The sequence below is a fragment of the Orbicella faveolata genome, unplaced genomic scaffold, assembly GCF_042242905.1.
Source record: "Orbicella faveolata isolate gen_17 unplaced genomic scaffold, um_ofav_v1 contig_46, whole genome shotgun sequence".
In the NCBI taxonomy this organism is placed as follows: domain Eukaryota; kingdom Metazoa; phylum Cnidaria; class Anthozoa; order Scleractinia; family Merulinidae; genus Orbicella; species Orbicella faveolata.
The window spans coordinates 24,642,501-24,663,514 of NW_028301576.1; the positions used below are offsets into that span (position 1 = coordinate 24,642,501).

The 21,014-nt window shown below is 39.6% G+C and overlaps 1 protein-coding gene across 1 annotated transcript; it reads left to right on the forward strand.

Annotated features, from left to right (window-relative positions):
* Positions 1-5,681: 5,681 nt before the first annotated feature.
* Positions 5,682-19,743, forward strand: LOC110058037 (uncharacterized). The gene is made up of 9 exons (XM_089277689.1): positions 5,682-6,522; positions 8,665-8,757; positions 9,317-9,483; positions 11,401-11,451; positions 12,823-12,867; positions 14,056-14,085; positions 14,740-15,198; positions 16,428-16,488; positions 18,287-19,743. Exons 1-9 carry the CDS (start codon positions 5,745-5,747, stop codon positions 18,358-18,360), a joined length of 1,758 nt encoding a protein of 585 aa, XP_089133815.1. The 5' UTR covers positions 5,682-5,744; the 3' UTR covers positions 18,361-19,743.
* The last annotated feature ends 1,271 nt before the right edge of the window (positions 19,744-21,014 follow it).

Sequence of the window (21,014 nt, forward strand, 5' to 3'; positions counted from 1 at the left end):
TTGGAAAAACTCCCTCATCAAGTTATGGTACTACGATACTAAAATACCTTTTTGAGGGCTGCGACAATCATTTTTCCCGTAAAGAAATACAGTGGTAAAAAGTTCACTGACCGTGTACTTTTGCCTTGGGTTTGAGACGATGAATGAATCGGTAAACGCGCGCATCGCCGGATGTAAATTGACGACTTCCGCTCGAATAATTTTTTTTCTTTAATTCGTGAGCCAATCCATATAATAAACCACTTAATAACCTCGACCGTTCGATCGTTAAGGGAAAATCTCAAACCTCGGCCTACAGTATTGACTTCGCTATCGCTCGGTCAATACGGCAAGACCGCGGTTTCTGTTTCTGCCAAGTGTGAATGTACAGTAGTTATGTTCTATTTCAATTTTTTGAGACTCAAGAAGGGGTGAGGGTTAGTCATTTCCTGGATCAGTGCTTAGATTTTTATGGAGTATCATTACCAGTGTACATAGCTACATGTACAAAAATAGATCCGCAATGCGTACTTGTGGGCTTATGGCTCGTGGTATTCATTGGTAGGTAAAGGTAAAGTCTGCATGCGAGCCAAATGGCCCATCAGGGCGGAGCTTATCCCGGTTTCTGTAGCATGAAGCGACTAGGAGTATTTCTACTCCCCCCTGGATGGGATGCTAGTCCATCGCTGGGTTACCCCCAGCATTAAGTTCGCCGGTACCCATTTATACACCTGCGGGGAGAGAGGCACTGTGAGAGTAAAGTGTCTTGCCCAAGAACACAACACAATGTCCCCCGCCAGGGCTCGAACGCGGACCGCTCGATCTGGAGACGAGCACACTAACCATGAGGCCACCGCGCCTCCCCGTGGTATTCATTGGGTTGAAGCATTGTAGTCTTACGAGTAGGCAGTCACTAGAAAGATAAAAGTACAATAACAAACGAGGTTCGTGCTAGAAACGTACTACTGAGAGCCTGCTTTTTAACCACCCAGCGCTTCCGTACAAACTGATTTATTCAATATTTTGTCCACAAACAGTATGGTAGTTAGTGTGGCGCGGTGGAGAAGATATGTGCCTTGTGAGCGGTAGGTTATGAGTTCAACTTTTAGTGAGACCGGAACGTTTTCTTTTCTCTTTACTTATTTATTTTTTTTTTTTTTTTGTCTTTTTTTTTCTTAAACATTTACCAAAAGGCAGCGTTTGCCCTTCCGATGCACTGTGATGAATTAATAGCTGTATTCCCTCACAATTAATCCATTACTACAGGGTGGCGCGGCGGCAAGGATTCAGTCAGGGAATCGGAAGTCGGGTGGAAGGGTCGGCGGTTCGAATCCTGGTGTGGGCGGGCGACTAAGGGATGGTTTGCGTTTATAAACCAATAAAAGTAAAAGTGAAGCATTGGAGCCGACTGGCTCTTAGCTGCGGATGCCGGAGCTTATCCCGGTTTCTGTAGCATGAAGCTGCTAGGAGTGTTTCCACTCCCCCGGGGGAATGCTGGTCCATCGCAGGTCACTCCCCCGCAATTTGTTAGGTTTCCCCAATAAATTCGCCGGTGAGATGGCATGAAGAAGGAGAACGCAACACAAAGTATTTCTACAGCTTAGAAAAACGCCATCATGATATTAAAACAGTCTCAAAACTCAAAGTTGGGGAAAACTGTTACATAGAAGATTAATTCGAGATCTTAGAAGAAGAAAAAAAGTTTTATGAGTCATTATACCGCTCCACCAATATCAATCCCGAAATTTTCTAAAACTCGCCATTTTTTAATCCAGGAAACGTAACCGCACTAAGCGAAGAAGAGAAGAAATCTTGTGAAGGATTAGTAAACGAAGAAGAATGCACAAATATGCGCTCAAGGATTTCGACAGTAACAAAACCCCGGGCACTGATGGTCTGCCAGCCGAATTCTACCGATTCTTTTGGCCTGACATCTGTGATGATCTGCTAGCCAGCTACAACTTTGCTTCTCAGCATGGAATGCTTTCTATAAGCCAAAGACGAGGAATAATCTCGCTTATCTCAAAAAAATCCAAGGATAAAACTATTCTGGAAAATCTAAGGCCCATATCACTTCTGAACGTCGACTACAAGATTCTCACTAAAGTTATAGCCAAGAGAATTGAAAAAGTCTTGCCAACGTTAATAAACCCCGATCAAACTGGTTATGTTAAACGCCGCTACATTGGTGAAAATGTAAGGCTAATCTACGACTTAAATACATTACGCAGATAAGCTAAATCAAAAAGGTATTGCCATTTTCTTGGACTTCAAAAAAGCGTTCGATTCCATTGAATGGAACTATCTCTTAGAAACACTTCAGCACTTCAACGTCGGCCATGACATTCAAAATTGGATAAAATTTTCTATAATAATGTTACCAGCTGTGTTCTGAATAACGGTCATGCTTCAACTTTTTTCTCCCCACAGCGGGGAGTCAGACAAGGTTGTCCGTGCTCTGGCGTCCTCTTTGTTCTCGGCATAGAACTCCTCTCTAGATCCATAAAAAATGACCCCACTATTAAAGGTATCCAAGTCAACAAGCATGAGCTTAAAATAAGTCAGTATGCCGACGACACAACAGTATTTGGTCGTAACCTCGACTCCGTTACGGGTCTATTGAGGGTGTTAAATGATTTCAAAGGGCATTCTGGTTTAGAAATGAACACCACTAAAACCGAAGCAATGCGATTAGGCAAATGGAAAGACAGAACAGATGAACCTTTTGGTTTTAAATGGCCAAAAGAACCTATTTACGCCCTTGGTGTCTTCTTTTCTTACAACCAACAAAGTGCCAACAGACTGAACTTCGGTGAAAAAATACCTCGAGAAAACGAGGCAACGGAGAAATCTAACTCTTTATGGAAAGATTAACATAGTCAAAACACTTGGGATATCTAAATTAATTTACTCAGCTTCCGTGCTCCCTGTTCCAGATCACCACATCCAAGAAATAAATAAGCTAATTTTCAACTTTATTTGGGCAGGGAAGCCCCCTAAAATCAAAAGAAACACCATAATTGGAGAAAAGAAAAACGGCGGATTGAAAATGTCTGCTTTTAAGATCATGGAAAAAGCGCTTAAAATAACTTGGGTCAACAGAATTCAAGACGAGTCACAAGCCTCCTGGAAAATAATTCCTAACCAGCTCTTGCACAAACATGGTGGTCTAGCCTTCCTAACAAAATGCTACTTTGCAACAAGTATATTTGACCTTGATGATGCGCTTCCCACATTTTATAAAAAAATGTTTGATTACTGGTGCGAGTTCAAAATCTTAACGGGAATTGATTCCAAAACAAATCCTAAAAACGATATACTGTGGAATAACAGGAAAATTCTCGTGGGAAAAAAACTGTTTTTTTATCAAAATTGGTATGACGCCGACATTACCAAGATAAGCGATATATTAAACCAAAATCAGGATTTTTTGAAGTGGCATGAACTTGCAATAAAATTCAATTTGAAGGTTCCTTTCACCATATACTATGGCCTGGTTAACGCAATCCCAAAAAATTGGAAAGCTTGTCTTAAAAACCCTATTCCGAATTGGAACGTCACACACGATACCACAGTCAACACCCTAAGAACCAGTTCTATTTACTCCTCTCTTTAAACACAATCTTCGTTCCTCCCACTGCTGAAACCAAAATTCTACGCACGGATTTACAGAAAATACCATGCAGAAGGTTTATCTTATGCTATTTGCTGTCACAAATGAATTAAAAATAATAAAGTGATTCATAGCGTGCTTTATTTTCAATCCGTGCTACACTTTATCGAGACAGCATTGCAGAAAGCCCCATATGCGACTTATGCAACGCAGAAGAGCAAACGTTGCATCACCTGCTAATAAACTGCACACTAACAGTCGATTTCTGGATTCTGTTTCAAGACAGGTGGTACCAAAAAACAAATGAAACAATAACGTTATCCATAAGCCATATACTCTACGGCTGACGTGATAGGACAAAGCATTGGCAAGTCCTAAATTATTGTCTATAGCTACTGATAGCCAAATACTGTATTTTCTGCACAAGTCTTCGCGGAGATGTTTTAGATTTTCAAACTTTCTATCATTCATTCCCGGAAAACTTGAAATTCTTAAAGAGATTGCGACTGCAAAAAAAGCACTTCCAAAATTTTATCGCACGTGGGCCTTTTTACTTTAATTTTATATGCTGCTGATGTTTATGGTTAATTAATATTTAATGTCATATTTAACATTTAACTGTAAGCTTGTACATATAGCGAAAAAGCCGGCCAGGGCTCGAACCCGCACCGTTCGCCCCGGGGACGAGCGCATTCAGCCATGCCTCCCAAAGTAATTATATAAAAAAAAATTAGACAATATGGAAATTTGAAATAATTCTTCGCGGAAGAAAAAAACTTCCCGAGTGAAACCCTCGACCATGATTTTTGTCGAAGTTTCGGTTAAAACCCACTGTCAAAGCTATCGATGGATCGAATTATACCACCACTTTTGTTGCATACCAAGTAGTCTTAAATTTGCTGATAACACAATATGACTAGAGCTAGCAGCGACTACGCACTACAAATGTAGCAATGGCCTCCTTTACTCGAAAACCAGCATGCTCCTTACTCTTTACTCCTGCAGCATACCTTTGCTCCTTTCAAGATTCTGTTGCGACTTAAGTCTGGTTCTCATATGCCGCCGACCTACCTGCGACGTAGTCGCCGGTTGCAAGTGACAACGTTCGGCGATCTGTTCCAGTGGTTCCCCGGCGCATCTGCGATGGATCGCCGACGTACTCAAATTGGCATGAAATGCAAATCGAATTGGCGCAATTTTCGACCATTTCATCTGTAAAGAATGGGATTGTGGGGAAAAAATCGAGTTGTTACGTCATACGTTGCGTCCGTCGATGGTCCAGATGATGTTCTTATAAAATATTTTCATCGCCGACAATCGCCGACAACCGCCGGCTTGCCTGCGAAGTTGAACTCAGCTCAACTTCGCAGGCAAGCCGGCGGTAAATGCCTGGGACAGATTATAATTCGGCGATAAATGTTCGCATATGCCGTAGTGGTGTCCCATGCCATGATGTCCCAGGTAGGTCGGCGGCATACGAGAACCTGATTTTTCAACGCCGGAAACATGACCAGGAAACCATTTTGTTTACTACCAGGGCCGGCTCCCAAGGGACGTCAAAATGGCCGTTCATCCCTTCCTCTTCCCTTTTTCCTTTTCTCGTTTTTTCTCTTTTCCTTCGATTTCCTTCCGTTTCCTTCGTTTCCCGTTCCGCTGGACAAGAGTAACGCGGGCTCTGCGAAGGAGCTTGTCGGCGCGGCATTCGGGAGTTTACGAAACCACGACGGCAACGGCAACGGGAACGCCACTGAGCAAAAGAATTAATGAGCAGTACAATGGCTGTGCACGTGCGTTATGATTCTTGGTACATTTCTGTGCCGTCCTCTGCAAGGCCAATTAACGTGAAATGTCCAAATTTTGCGTTGTCTGGAGAACGTGAACCACTACGGCTAATTTTTTAAATTTTATTTCAAATTTGTCGCTGTGTTTCGGATTTAGCTTTGCGATAGTTTTGACAGTGATAAACCAAGTAAATGACTTTAGAGTATCGCGAGATTCGTAGGTAAAATATAAATTCATTTTGTGATCGACGTGGTTTCGTAACCTCCAGAGGCCTCAGTCTCGTTCCCAGACGAGGGCTCTGGGAACGAGATTGCAAAGGCCGCGCAATGACGCGGAAGTCCTGATGCGCGTGTGGTTCATTCGGTGAGTAATGGCGCTTATGGAATTTCCGACTTCGCAACCAACGAGGGAGGACGTGAGAATACGAGAAAATAGAGGGCTGATGGGTGTTATTTTCCTCAGAAAGAAAGGGGAATGTCGTGGCCTTGGTTCTGGTTGCCTCGTGAACCTGAAGGGCTCAAAGCTTTTTCTCAACTGTAAAAAGATTAAATGGTGCTTGTTGACAAGCGACAGCTACTTGCCCGTTAACATCGGCGTCGAGGATTACTTTTTTGAGTACTGGAGTTCAGATTTAAAAACTGTAAAGAAACGTTCTCTTAGAGAGGTTGCCCAATCAAAACTCTTCTATCAACCGACAGCTGGGTTGGCGTTGATTCCCGTTTGTCCGTCATTGGTTTCTAAACTGTGTACTGATGTAGGCCTCAAGTCATCTGTACTTGACGAGAGACGTACATTTCCCACTAAATATTACTACGGAGGCGGGGAATCTGAAAGCTGTGAAAGTATACAGTGCTTTATCGTGGGAAGTTACCAATGCAAGAAAGAGTCATTGACAGTGGAAAGATTCACTCTGATCACAGAAAGAGACGATCAAAGACGACTGCAGTATAGACTTCGAGATGACGTTGATAAAACTATTTTCCGACGTTATGATGACATTATTACCAAAAGGTCGCATCTTTGTCCCCGTGGTGCAGTGATTTTAGAAGTTGACGGAACGAAAGCTACATGTACTTGTATTGGAATCCTAAACTTTACAGAGGAAGGGCTGATATCTCCAGTTTTTTTTACACCAGAAACATTAACAGGTGAGTCTCCGTAGTTCTTAATTGTACTAAGCTTAGTTTTTGGTTCCAAACGCGTGTATTTCGGGCCGTCGATAAAACCAGGAAATGGAACATTCCGGAACATTCCGGAACATTCCGGAACATTCCAGAACATCCCGGAACATCAAAAAATCATAATATTTGTGAGAAAATATATTATATTAAATAAACAAATAACCTACTGTAGAAAGACGAGTAAGTAAAAAAAAAATAAATAAAAATTAACTGGTCCAGCTCTGAATTTGTAAAAAAAAAAAAAAAAAAGGAAAAAGTGTGAATGACTGCAATGAGTGAAGTCTTGCAACTTTCACCTTTTAAGTAGCAATGTTGGGAGGGAAAACACAAGCTAAATATCCCCACTAATCCATTCCTGCCAGTTGTTTGCAATCACTTATATCACGTGACGATCCCTTATTTTACAGAAGAGGTTGATTACCACCATGTTTTGTTGCTTTTGTTTTGTTCATGGTGAGCGAAAACTGGGGAGACTAGCTGTCCTCGGGGTAGGGGCTTCTTTTCTCTTCCCATATTTCTTTCTTTCATAGGTAACCAAGATAGTGGCGTTCAAACTCTTCAAGTAGACCGAAAAATATGGGACTGTTAACAGTCTACATAAGTTTCTGATTTCTTTATTCAATTTATTGTGTCAAAGACAAGCATAATTATACACAATTTCCCATGGTTTTACATGGCATATAGTTCCTTGTCTAGACTAATTCAAACTACTAGAGTACTGATGATTGACTTGCCTGATGGAACTTGCTTGTTTTACAACATCTCTCAGTGGACAGTGCACCTGCCCGCTGTTCAGAAGGCCATGGGTTCGATTCCTGTTGGGGACTCAGATTTTTTCTTTTCTTCCCACACTCGTGTCATGTTGATCAGTTCACTTTACATTTTATTACCGAGCTTAAAATTCATCATCTTTATTCACTTATCACAGCTCTACACCATAAATTTACTTGCATCGCAAACCTTCAGATCCTGTGCAAGGGGCAACTTAAAGGAAAGGAAAGGTTTATTTTTCTGACACTCAAACCATCATTTAAACACGCTCAAAGACAAGTTATCACATTTTATTGCCTGCACTGAACATAAACATGAAGGGACATTTATACTGGGCTGGGAACACCAGTTTATTTATTTTTTTCATCATTATTTTTTGCTTTAGTTATCTTTTTTGGTTATTTCTTTATTTAATTTTACATATTTTTCTCCTAATCATTATAATTTTTTGATGTTCCAGAATGTTCCATGTTCCGGGTTTTATCGACAGCCTGTATTTTGTATGTTTATATGTAAGCTTACTTCTAGGGAAACGATGCAACACTCACCATATCCCTGTTCAGCTTAAACTATGAGTGTCTTGTTCTACAGGATAATTACATGTATTAAAAGAGGATTTACAACATGTAATTTCTTGACGATTGATTAAGACCGAATAAGTTGGAAGTGACTATTCTGCCCGATGTTACAAATGGAACCAAATCACTTGATTTATCAAATTCAATTGAACGTAATCGAACACCAATCACTTGATTGGGTTCCATAAAGTTAAGTCAGACTGTTCATTGAGCACCAAGAAACAACAGGGTCTCAGGGAGTTTGTATATCATCGATCTTTCTCTTGTGAGGGCAGGGAATGCAACAGTGGTGGCAAATTATCTGATACTGTAACTTTGTGTGTCTATAAAAAGATAACCAGAAAGAGTTCAGGAAAACCCTGACAAACTCTTAGAGAATGATGGTCGCTAGTTACCACTGTGTAGGACTTAATTGTTAGTGGTTAGGTTTATGATATCCAGTTAATTTGCCAATTGTTTTCTGCTTACTAGTGTCTTTCTTCTCAAGAAAGGCACATCCAAAATGGTGGAGATTTTTTTTCGAATTCTACAGTTCACAACTTTTTTATTGAATATAGTTTGTGGTATCACTAGGCAACCTAGTTAATGGTACAGTAATAGGGTTATTTTCTGGTAAAGGACAAAATCTGAGGAAAATTACTTCTTGTTTGAGGTAGAAGGGTTTCAATGTAAGCCACTCTGAGAAAAGAGGGTACTGTATAGCTGTGCTATTTATAATGTTTTTCGTTTACTATTCACTTTTAAAATTGAATTTTCATAGGTAAAGTGCAACTGTATTACCCAGCATCATCTGATGTTGAAGAGGAAGCATCATCTGATGTTGAAGAGCAAGCATTGTCTGTAGGTCAGACAGGTATTGAACCCATAATCCCACATAATGTGAGGAGAGGAATTTTGCTTTACATTTTTTTTTCTGGATTCGGTGGAGAGAGGTTCCTGTTTCCTGTTTTTTATCACATTACTCACAAAAGCACAATTAACTTATTCCCTAATACCCCGTTTCCACTACTTTTACAGTAGCCCTTTTCACAGTCAGTGTTTTCCTCTCAAGCATGGTGCATGTAGGTTATATCGTAATGCAAACAAGAAAAGTAAACCCTTAAAAGGGATTTTATGATACACTGCAGTTGTAGCTACTTAATATGTATTTCCAGTACACTGTGAAAATCTTACAGTATATTAATAACTTAAAGTACCCAACTTTTTTAATTTTATTTTCAACATACATGTACACAGTCATTTCTTTCAACACTTGATGCTCACTCATTGGCAGAACCAGATAAATCCAACTGGCCACATCAGAGGGTCATAAGATCAATTGCTGCTGAGACAACTTCATATTTTTTCTTGACTTTGCATGTGTCACTGGCATATGAAAATCAATCTCATATAATTTCTATTTTATTTATCAGATTCTGCTGTACATAGCCAAGATGGTCCATGTCTTATTGTGAGAGGTTATGGAAATAAGCCACAAATGTTTTCTTCTGCCGGAGCTGAGAACAAGGATGGAGCATCTCTGACAAATGATGATCAGACTGTGTACCCTGATGACTATACCTTACAAAACTGGCAGAAGGTAAACCTTTTAAGAAGCAACCTTTTATTTTTATGGATTTATGGATACTATTATATCAGAACTACAATGCAATAAAAAATGCAAATGAACAACACCAAAAGTTTGAACATGTGAAAGATGTGAAAGGCGTTAGGGTAGCAGAGGACTATTTTTTTGTCATTATGTAATGTATGTTAAGACATATAATAACTTGCCAAAGGAAATCAAAGAAATCAATACTTTGAGCCTTTTTTAAAAAGACAGTTTTTAAAAACTTTTTTAATTTGTAACTATTAGATATATTGTTAATGTTGTAAGTATTTTTCATCCTTTGTTAATTTGTAAATGTTATCTTTACTTTGTAATGTACATACCGGTAGTTTAGTTTTCTCTATTTTTTTTTCCAATACTAACATTTTAGCGCAATGTATAGTGATCTTTCTCAGCAAAATAGCAATTGCACAGTCATTCAGTTCTCTGTTTTGCAGTCCATGTATCAACAAAACAACATCTAGCATTGCTTCATTGGGCAATGTAGTTGGAAAAGACTGGTACCGTGCGCTAACATCTCAAGGCTTCTGCCTCACGAGTGCCCAGTCGCCTGAGGCAACTAAGTTACGATTGCGGGTGACTAAGTTTTTGTTCAAGGAGCCCACATTGGCATGTAACATAACATAACATAAAACTTTTATTTTAACATGATAAGAATTAAAGCTACAAAGCCTGTGGGGTCTTGTATACTATTGAATTAAAATACATTAATTAAAATATATTGCAAAAAATATTTTGACAAAATCATTTCAGATATCGTGTTAGATCCAGACATGCTCCAAAGAGTAGTTCTGGAGTTGAAAATGAGCCACATGGAACCCACACACTTATTTGTGAACTGTATAATTATGCTCATATTATGTAATCTAAAAACAAATAAATTGCTGGAAAAAACATATAAACTTGCCTGTTATCTTCTTGATAGCTTTCATTCTGTGCTACAATTGTGTGATGTTATGTATTTTCCGTTGATCTCTTTTTTAAGTTATGAGTGTCGTGACATTGCTTCAATCATTACTACAATATGCCTGCTTCTATGTGGCTATCGCGTTTCACCATTTTCTAGGTGCTGTCATGCGGTTCTCTTGTTTTGCATCTCAGCTACCATTACATTCAAACTGTTAATAAATTAAAAACCAATGATGAAGTGCAAGACGCTAAACACGAGAACAGTGTGACAGCACCTAGACAATGGTGAAACAGGATAGCCCCATAGAGGCAGGCATACGTGTATTGTAGTGAAGGTCAAAGCAGTGCCGTGACAACCATATTTGAAAACAGAGACCAATGGAAAATACACTATATCACACAATGGCGCAGAATGGAAGCCATCAAGAAAACAACATGCAAGAAATGTGTGTAGATGGGGAAGAGGCAGTGGACCCCTAACCTAGACTTACATATCAATCAGTTTTTGCCCAATCCCCCCCCCCCCCCCCCCCTTAAAGGATCTAGCCCGGCAACCTTTAGGCTGGGCTCCTAATATTATAATTTAGGCTCCTAAGTTTTGATATAAGGAGTGCAAAGGGCTCCTTCAAAAAATTCCTTTGGCAGCATCCTTGTATTTATATGCCTAATTACCACAAGATCTTTTCAGTCATATATATGTGTCTCAGACTATACATACATGTACCTAGTCATGAGCCAATCGTCAAGTCTAATAGAAAGTTATATTATTGGCGAAAAACAAAAAAAATGGTGACAACTAAAAACTTTAAACCATGTAAGGAAAGTATGTGGAATATTTACAGCAGACTTATACCTATGCACCTTCCAATTTAATTGTTTCTTATAGAGAATTTTATTCCTCCTGATAGGAGATAATTATAACTTTGTTTTTACTTTCATTTTTGTTTTAATAAAAACTATTTTTTTTTTCCCTTTTAGCTGTATGAAGAAGTTAAAGATGAAAATACTCAGCTAAAGCAGCAATCTGAGGTATGTGCATAGATATGTGTTGACCTGTGAAGCAGGATGTAAATGCAGGAAGCTGGAAGGATTGTTACATGACTAGAAATTCACATGTAGAGCTGTAAGAAAATGTAATTTAACAATAAGGAGAGGAGACTGGTGGGGAACTGATTGTTTTTGGCAGACTAGACAGATGCACTTCTTTTACATGATTTTCTCAAAAGGATTATATGAAGACAACATTGGCAGAATTAATGGCATTACGTTCAGTAGTCAGGTTAAGTGGTAGATTTATCATTTACCTCTTGAGGGGAGCACTAATCATGAAAAAGGATTAATGTGCCAGGGAATCTCAACAATACCCATTTTTCCTTCGCTAGTTTTGCCAACCCCTGGGTACTTCTCATTATTCTTGTAGTAACCTATCTTCCCGTAGATCTCTCCTCTCATTATGACCTCCAGAGAGCTAAATGTACATGTGCTTGGCTGCAAATTTCTGGTCTTAGCTGATGAACATAATTATTGAAAACAACCTGCATTCTTAGAGTTCAAAAATAGAATGCCGTCAAATGCCTGAGGTACGGTACAGCCAATAACCAACATTAGAAAACAGTCCCAAGAAAATATGCGCGCTGATTGGTTAAAAATCGTGTTCGATGGAAACACAGAACTAACACGAGTTGTTGACGTAACGCTGGCACGAGCAATGAGAATTTACACTTTGATAATCAAAGTTAACAAGCTGTTTTCCTTTTTTTCGTCGTGGTGTTTTTTAAAAGAAATAGAAGACATGTTCTGCGTGTTTCTATCGAGTTATAGAAACACTCGTAAAAGTTTGGGAGAACTTGAAAAAGCCGTGGACACACTCGCCTGCGACTCGTGTTCCCATAGCATTCGTCGTTCTTCCAAGCTTCCACTCGTGCTTCTGTTAAACAATTAGATTATGAGCTCGAGATTCTCGAGATTTCTATGGCATGATAGTTGACTGGGGCTGCGCCTTCGTCAACTATCGCGCGATAGAAATCGAGAGCGAATAATCTAATTGTTTTAGTATAAATCTACTAGTCGTTCAAAACTTAATCTAAATCCTCTTCACAGACATTTCGAAAATGCAAGAAGCAGCCGTCATTTTGTTAACAAGGGTACACTGTTACGCTGCTCACTATCTATTACAGAATAGAAAGTGAGTAGCGTAGCCAATCAGAGAACGGCATTCGTGATAGAACAATAGTGGATTTGTACTAAAACTCGATAGAAACACGGTAGGTGTTTTCTGTTTCTTAAATAGTGTAAACACGAGTTGCAGGTACTGAGGTGAGGAAGATGAGCATTGCCGGAATTGACTGATGCATAACCTGCAAGTTATCCCTGCAAACAGTGTCCTTGTTTCTTCAACAGCGTGATCAGGAAGTGATCTCTATCCTGAAGGACGGTAATGCAGAGGTACTGTTTTGGATGCTGATTACAATTAGTTATGTCCCAATGTGGTATTTATCATCAAAATAGCAGAAAGTGTTTCCCATAAGTCATTATCAGGCTTCTGGTCTTTAAACTAAGATAACTGTTGATAAGTAGAAGTTCTCACAGACGACATAAGTGCTGCCTCCCTCAGCCACAAGAGCAGTGTGTTGAGTTTCCGTCTTTTGACGTAGCTCCACAGGGGAAGATAGTGAGAAACTCAGACCCCCCCCCCCCCGTCCACCCCGTCAGACCTATACATGTCTCTTTGAATAAACAAAAAAATTCGTTGAAAGCTGTGTCACTGAGAAGCAATAATCACTCAAATTTAAATGTCTATGCCAAGCTTTGGAAAATGTCCCAGTTTGTTATCCTTGAGGTAGAGTGCTAGGCCTTGAAAAAGAATATATATTAGCCTTGCCCATCCAAGTTCGAAGAAAACGTCGCTCACACTAGGGCAGAAAAGGCCGAATATTTGTATCTTCTCAGTCTCTCCCTTTTTTTTTGGCTTAAAATGGAGAAAATCAGTAAGGGAAGTAATGTATGAAAGGAAATTAGGGGATCAGCAACCATTTAAAAGGGTAAATAGCAGGCGAGGTTAGCGCACCCTAGCGCGCACGCTTGATGTATGACGTGGCGTGACGTTGCGACATGAATAACGAGTGCAGTAATAATGGGCGTGAACGTCGTTAAACGGAAATTCCGGATGGAAAATCAAATCCAACGGAAATTCCCTGTCGAGAATTTCCGAAAATTTTGGTATCAGGGTTTTCAAGTTAGAATACAGTTGCAGGAGGAAATCGAAAAGTAGGCACATCACTAAGGCAGCCATGTCGGGAAGACCGTCATGGTGGATAACCCCCTCTTTTTTTGTGGGGAGTGGGTTACTGGCCCTGGAAACGTTTGGAAATCTGTGTGGCTTGGGATGCATTCTACTGCAATTTTTAATTTGTTACCGACACATACAAAGGTCACCCTATTGGCTGATTCCATCAATATAGAAGTTGAATGTAATACCAATATATTAATGAGGATGGAACATCTGGATTTTTGGAAGAATCGTACTGAGGTCAAAGTTATGTTGAAGCTATGTTTAGGTCTGCAAATTAGCTGATGCGTTGGTCAGATTAGGTTAGTTATTTTTATAACTTTTCTTCTTTTCTGTCATTTTAGCTGCGGAATGATATAAAGAAGACAGAACAGGTATGGTAACCACAGTAGTGCAAACAGCAATTGTATTAACGAAAGAAGGGTACCGGTATATTATGTTAAGCTTGGTAGAATATTCACTACCACGGGTTTCCTGCAGTTCAAATTCATGTCCCCAGAGGCCATAGCAGTAGTCCTTTCGGTCATCACTAGGAATCGTGACCGCTGACTGAGGTTTATTTTTTCAGCTTATGCAGAGTACACATTTTTTATTGTCAGCCAGTCAGGTTTTGCTATATCACATACTTTCAAACTGGATCAGGCAGAGATTGCGATTCTCAGTGCAACCCAAACAGGTTATTGCCTCTGGGGAGCAAGAGTGGTGTAGCTCAGTGGTGGAAAGCCCCCTGGTTTACAGGTTTATTCAAGAACTTTAGCAATTTTTCTGAATAATATTTCTCATTTTCTTTTAATATAAACAGTTGCTTCAAAAAGGAAATGCAACTTGGAAACATTTTTACAGTATTATGTTTATAAATAAGAAAAATGTTTTTGCTAAACATGTTTGTGTATTGTTCACATAAGTTCTTAGTTTCCAAGCAAGGGCCGATCATGTTTTAATAGTGAAACGGTACAGTTTCCATAGGCATGTGACGTGCTGCAGTTCCAATTTAAACTGATGGGTAAAATTCTGATCAAATGTTTCAGCAAAATGAAGAGATTCGTGCGCAGATTGACGATCTGTGTATAGAAAATGATGATTTGCGAAAGAGAAACGACAGTTTGCGTTCAAAAAACGAAGAGTTGTCTACAAAAAACAAAGAGCTGCGTAAATCATGGGATGCAGAAAGGAAAGAGTTGCTTGCTGAGAACACAGAGTTGCGTAAAGATTTGGATACAGAAAGGAAAGGGTGGCGTGAAGAAAACAAGGAGTTGCGCGCAGAGAACAATGAGTTGCGTAAAGAATGGAATGCAGAAAGCAAAGAGCTGCGTGAAGTAAACAAAGAGTTGCGCGCAGAGAACAAAGAGTTGAAGGCAAAGAACAAAGAGTTACTTACGGAAAATGAGAAGTTGTCTGCCAGTCTCAAAGAGGTGCCCGACCAATTAAAAGAGTTGCTGAGCCAGCCAACCAGTGCAGTGTGTGGCGATGATACATCAAGCATCAAAGTGAGTGCCAGGGTAAATAGTATTGATATTACTCTGTAATGGCTTTAACTGCATGGTTTTCAGTAAAAATTGCAGCGTTCTAGAAAAGTCATTACAGTAACAAAGCAAGTGGAGTAGATAGGCACCTTTTATTTGTAATGTACACAGTTCCCTGACCCCATTTAAATATATCCATAAGCATTTCAAAAGAGAACATGATTTGAGAAGATTTATGTTAAGAAGACAGTGACACAGCCTACTGGGGAAAACGTCTGAGTTCCCCCTGCAGCAGTCGAACCTATCAGCTTCCGCCTTCTCGTCAGATACTCTTAGGCGGCGTCCACGCTACGTCGGAGAAATTTGAAAACGGAGCTTCATTTCTACGGTTAGGTCTACCGTCCACACTAATCCGTCAGGAAAACGGGGCTTTTGGAAAACGATGGTGTCACGGAAAAATTCCAAAATTGACCAGTGATTGCTGCGTTTTTAAAGGCATCCCACGTAGTGTGGACGGAAAACATTTGATGCGTTTCCGAGTGAAAACTCCGTTTTTAAATTCCTCAGCCGTAGTGTACACGGGACCTTAGTCAACCACTGAGCTATAGGAAGATTGTGGTAGAACTAGTTTTCAAAGGTAACAAACCTCCTTGACTTGATTTGTAAGGATCAGTCTTGTCGGTGACTGAAATTATGTGGAACGTTTTTTTCCAAGCTTAATCTTTACCGAAAATGTTTCCCACCCGAACTCACTCATCATAGAATTAATCCTAGTTGTATGGCCTGATACAAGTCTTCTGTAGCTCAGTTGTAATTAAAGCATTCGACCGGTGTGTGGAAGGACATAGGTTTGACGACCCCTGTTTCAAGAAATCGGAATTTTGTTTTAAGTAGCTCGTCTCACTGATTGATTAATATATTTCTCAGCTAAAGTAATTTCTTTCCACACGCTAGAGAACATTTTTTGTGCGATGTTTTTTTTTTTTGTTTTTTTTTCTAATTGTGCAGTATACGTGTTTTACAAGGATTTCCAGCGAGTAACTGATGGGGCAGCTCTTCTCAAGTAATGATATTGACAACAAAGATAATTTATATAAGCAAACGTTTTGTAATGCACAAGCAAGTAAAAATTAGCGATAAGAACGAACGACGTTTTGGAGGCGCCATAACACCATTTTCAAGTTCAAAGATAGGAAATTGAACTGTCAGAGGAAGATCTACGTTGGTTTATTTTTGTTTCTTATTTTACATAGGATTCAGATAATGTGAAAGCAGAGGGGCCATCTGGATCATCAGCCAACAGCCCACGAGAAGGTAAAGTAAAAGAAATTGTTTTTGATGAAAGTTTCACTGATTCCCTTGCCCCTTCACTAACTATGCTTTGCTCCAACGGTCCTTTATCCCACAATCGACCTTTCTTGTTGGAAATTGCTGTCCTGATTTTGTTGCTCGCAGGAGCTTTCGTTTAGTATAATTAATGGCTAAAACAGCGAAAATCATGATTCAGCTATTGATAGTTCCTACTCGGCACTGCAGAAGAACGCTTGATGGCTGAAGTTTATGGAATATAACTACAAAATGAAGGTTATAAATTACACGCTAATGTTTTATCGTACTGGTCACGCTAATTGGTTTTATTTCGAACAAAACAGTCTTCGACTGATACACAATCATAAAGCTCAAACAAGCCATGATAAGACTAATAAAGTAACATAATTTTCTCCAAACAGCGAACTCAAGAAAAGGTTTTCAGCAGACGAATAGCAATTAACCAACTTAACGGGCTTAAGGGAGGGCGCGCTTTAAACATAATAGATTGTGATTGACTATGAGCGGGCAAGTTGGGGCAAGTCTATTGTGCTAAAGGGGGGTACACCCTCTCTACTGTGTAAAAGCCCCGCTCATTAGTATGCAGTTATATACAGGAAATCGTATTTAGTATGCCGGAAATCCATCCCGGAGTTTATTGTAATCACCGTGTAGGGGAATCCTTGTTTACAATATTTTCCTCATTAGCATAAGCAATTCAATTTCTGATAGAGCTATAAAAATTAAGTTCTGAATATTGAAAGGTCATAGTACGATTAACTCTGCCAGTGAATATGAGCCTGATGCAGTGAATACCTTTTGTGCAACACGGGTTTAAAAACTCAAAATTTCACAAAGATTGTATGAGCTCATTAGCGCTTTTGCCACCCAGAAATTTTGCAGTTTTTGAAAGACATTAACTCCTTGAATATTACGCTCAAAGAGCTAAAAATTTCACCATGCATTAAGTTTCACTAGCTCTTTAGCTGCCAGGAGACAATTCATATCCAACATGTTTTCTTCTGTTCGCAAAGCCGAATGCAAATGAGCAAAAATGTAAACAATGACGTCAGCATGAATCCGCCTATACAGTCACAGCTCTATTAAGCGGCCCTTTGTTAAGTTGTCATCCTCTATTAATTCGCGAAATTCGCTTGACATATGTAGTTTTTTTGGACCTCCGTTAAGTGGACGCGGTCTCCGTTTGGACTTTCCAATTGGCTAATGTTATTGTAATTCACGTCTTTTAAAAGGTCAGCTTGTTACATCAGGTGGTCAACAGGAGCACGCGTCAAATTTTTTTTGAGCAATTTCCGCTGCACCCACTTACAACAAAATCTTTCAGCTTTAAATTGATTCTCGCAAGGACCTCGAGGCCAAAGCCTCTTCCCGCTCTGATAACCTCTGTTAATTGTTAGACTTCTGACGTCAGACTTTGCTTTTCAAGTTGCCAGTTGAATAAGATTCTCATGACAGGTATGAGTTTAACAGTTAAGGTTTTGTCTTGCCAAAGTGTAAATTTTGGGCTGTGACTTCGCAGCACGTAAGTATGCACTATGTTCCTGGCATTTAAAAATATTCTAACACTGGCGTATAATGTACGTACGAAGTACCCATACTGCTCAGTTTGGTTTGCCCTTAGCCTCTCGAGCACCTTTGGCAAGAAAGCAACGTTTTGCTCGTTCATGTTCTCCTCCCGGTACACTCCTGTCATATGCTACTAGCTTGTTGAGCCTCTTTGACAGGAGTATTCCTTTTAAGCCACTAAACGGTTGAATGCCTAATTCCCCTTGTTGGTTTTTAGACTCGGATGGTTCTCGCAAGGAGGAGGAGCCATTTCTGGACCCTTTGAGCAAGGATGTCTCTAAACTGGATTAATGCAACCAACACATGGAGGTGTGGTGTGGTCAAGGCATGCACACAGCCCGTACTCCTAATCAACGACACTGCCGTTTTGTGGAAAAAATAAATTAGTCTTGTCTGAGTTAGACCGTGTTACAAGTATGTTTCAAATGTAGAATTTGTGTTTGTAGAGATGTCATTTTCAGGACAAACACTTACTTAAACAAATCACTCGATTCTGTTTTTACGAAAACTACTGGGAAGATAAGCCATTAACCGAGAAAAATACAAAAAGAACCCGGAAAACTTGACCTTGGTGACGCGCGTTTTTCTGTGCTTGGCTTCCGTCACCTGTACTTGGTCCGATTACTCATTAGTTCATTTTGTTAGTTACTTGTGATAGGCCAATTAAATTTCTTTACTTTAGGTTTTAAGAAACTCAAATAATAACCGCTCTTTGTCGGGGATACAAGTGACGTATCCATATGGTTTCAGATTCTTGTTGACCAATAACAAAATAGAACGAGTACTGGAATGTTGTCGCAACTGCTTCAGACCACTAAGAGACGTCACGTCGCGTAGCAACCCCTTCGACATCCAAATGCGGGCTCAGTCTACTCTAAGGGTTAAGATTCTGATCAGGAACAGTGCTTGTTTCCCAGAGAGTATAATAAGTTTTCATGTAAAATACAGTTATGTAATGAAATTTACTAGTATGGGGTGTTGTTAACCATGCAATGGTTACTTGTGTGGAATAATTTAGTTTTCAAAACGTTTTCTACAAGAAAATGAGTTTTTTAATCTTATAGATTTCATATTCTTATCGTCCCTTTTTGCACGGTACGTTTCCCACAGTTTTTAGAAATGTATGATCTTCCTATCGAGACGCTAAAATTGAGTGTTAACTATTGTTTGCAGCATACACGTGTCTAAAGTTTTGGCGTGAATGGTACTGACACACGATGTTTGCCAAGTATATTGTAAACAGAGGAAAAGTTTAGAAAAAATAGCTACATTCAGATCCACAACGATTTCACATGAAAGCTCTTTCTTCGCAAAGAGTGATGTAAGGTTTATAGTGGAACTCCAGCGTGCGAAGCGCGCCAGCGGAGCACCGAAAGTGCTTATATGTTATTTTACTATTACCTGACGTGAAACATCCGATTTGAGTAAAACCCTCTGCCGGGCTTAAGTCTCGCCAATGAAATGTTACCATGCTATGAAGTTTCTTTGTTAACCACGTGATATTTGAATAGTTTTTGATCTATACATTTTGTAATGTACTCGATAATTCTTAGTCAATCAATAGATTTGTAATGCTTTTTTTAATCGAAATCATCTTTGACATCTGGATATTGTCAATGTGGGTAATGTTCTTCCACAGTAACTTGTTATTAAAGCGATTTTTACTTTTAGTAATGGTTGAGTGGTTTGTATTTTGATCACCCGTCACCCGTCACCCGCCACCCGTGGAAAAGTGCTGCAGGTTAATTATAGCTTTCTGCCGTTCTCTTTCACGCTCTGCTTCAGTTAAACCCTCACTTGTAAACTTGATATCAACTCCGCTATCGTTTGTTGGCAAATTGATAGAAATGAGTTTTCTTTTCTAAAATGAAAAACCTCCCTTTTCGGGAACAATCATTTCGCTTAAAAAAACTCTCTCTTTCAAAATTATTAAGGCGATGTTTATTTTCCGCCAGAAAAACGCGGGCTGCTAAAAGCGTAGTATCACGTACGCGCGATTTCCCGCCAAAAAAAGATGGTACCTCTCCCGTTGGGGTTACCTTGAGACTCTCACAGTCGGTACTGAAGCTAGCTCGGATGGTGACGTCATAACCAAATTTCCTCGGCTTGCAACCTCGATTCTCTCCTTTGCCTCCCGTTTCATTGAGGAGAGAGACAAAGGTTGCGGCTGCTCACATGATAACCCGTGACACAAAGGTTTACATCGGGTTAGAGTACACCAATAGTTTTTGTCGTTCTCAGCTGAAGAGAAAGAAACGCGATCGCTATAGATCAAACACGGGCAAGTACACCTTTAAAATTCCCCAGCCCTATTCTAAGCTTCACACAGGCCAAATATATTAAACAATTATTCTTTGAAATCGAGGTGAATGGTAGCGTAGTATTTACCAAGCTGCGAAGCTCGAGATCAATATTCTGCGGTCAGTGTAAAACTCGGACTGCAGACCCGGGTGAAATGCAGACTGTAGACTTTTTAACTGAATCGTGTTACCGTTTCTATCGTTAAGAGCTAACCGCAAACAGGCTAACCGGAGTATCATTTAGGTTAACCTGAGTGATATTCAGGCTAATCAGAATGATATTAAATCTAACCGGAGTGCAATTCGGGCTAACCGGAGTGCAGACATTCACTACGATTAGTTCGCTGAATAATCCTGTTTACGGTCAGCCCTCGATAATGAAAATAATACGATATATAGTTAAAAAGTCTGTAGTCGTCATTTTACCCTTAATCTGCATTTTACTCCCGGTCTGCAGTTTGCAGTCCACTGACTGCGTTTTTACACTGACCGCTGAAATCTGTGATTACCAAGGACGTGTCCTGAAACTGCTCGAAGGTAAAGTAAAGTAAAGTAAAGTAAAGTAAAGTAAAGTAAAGTAAAGTAAAGTAAAGTAAGTAAAAGCTTTATTAATGTGTCAATGTATTTAGTTTTCACAACTAATTG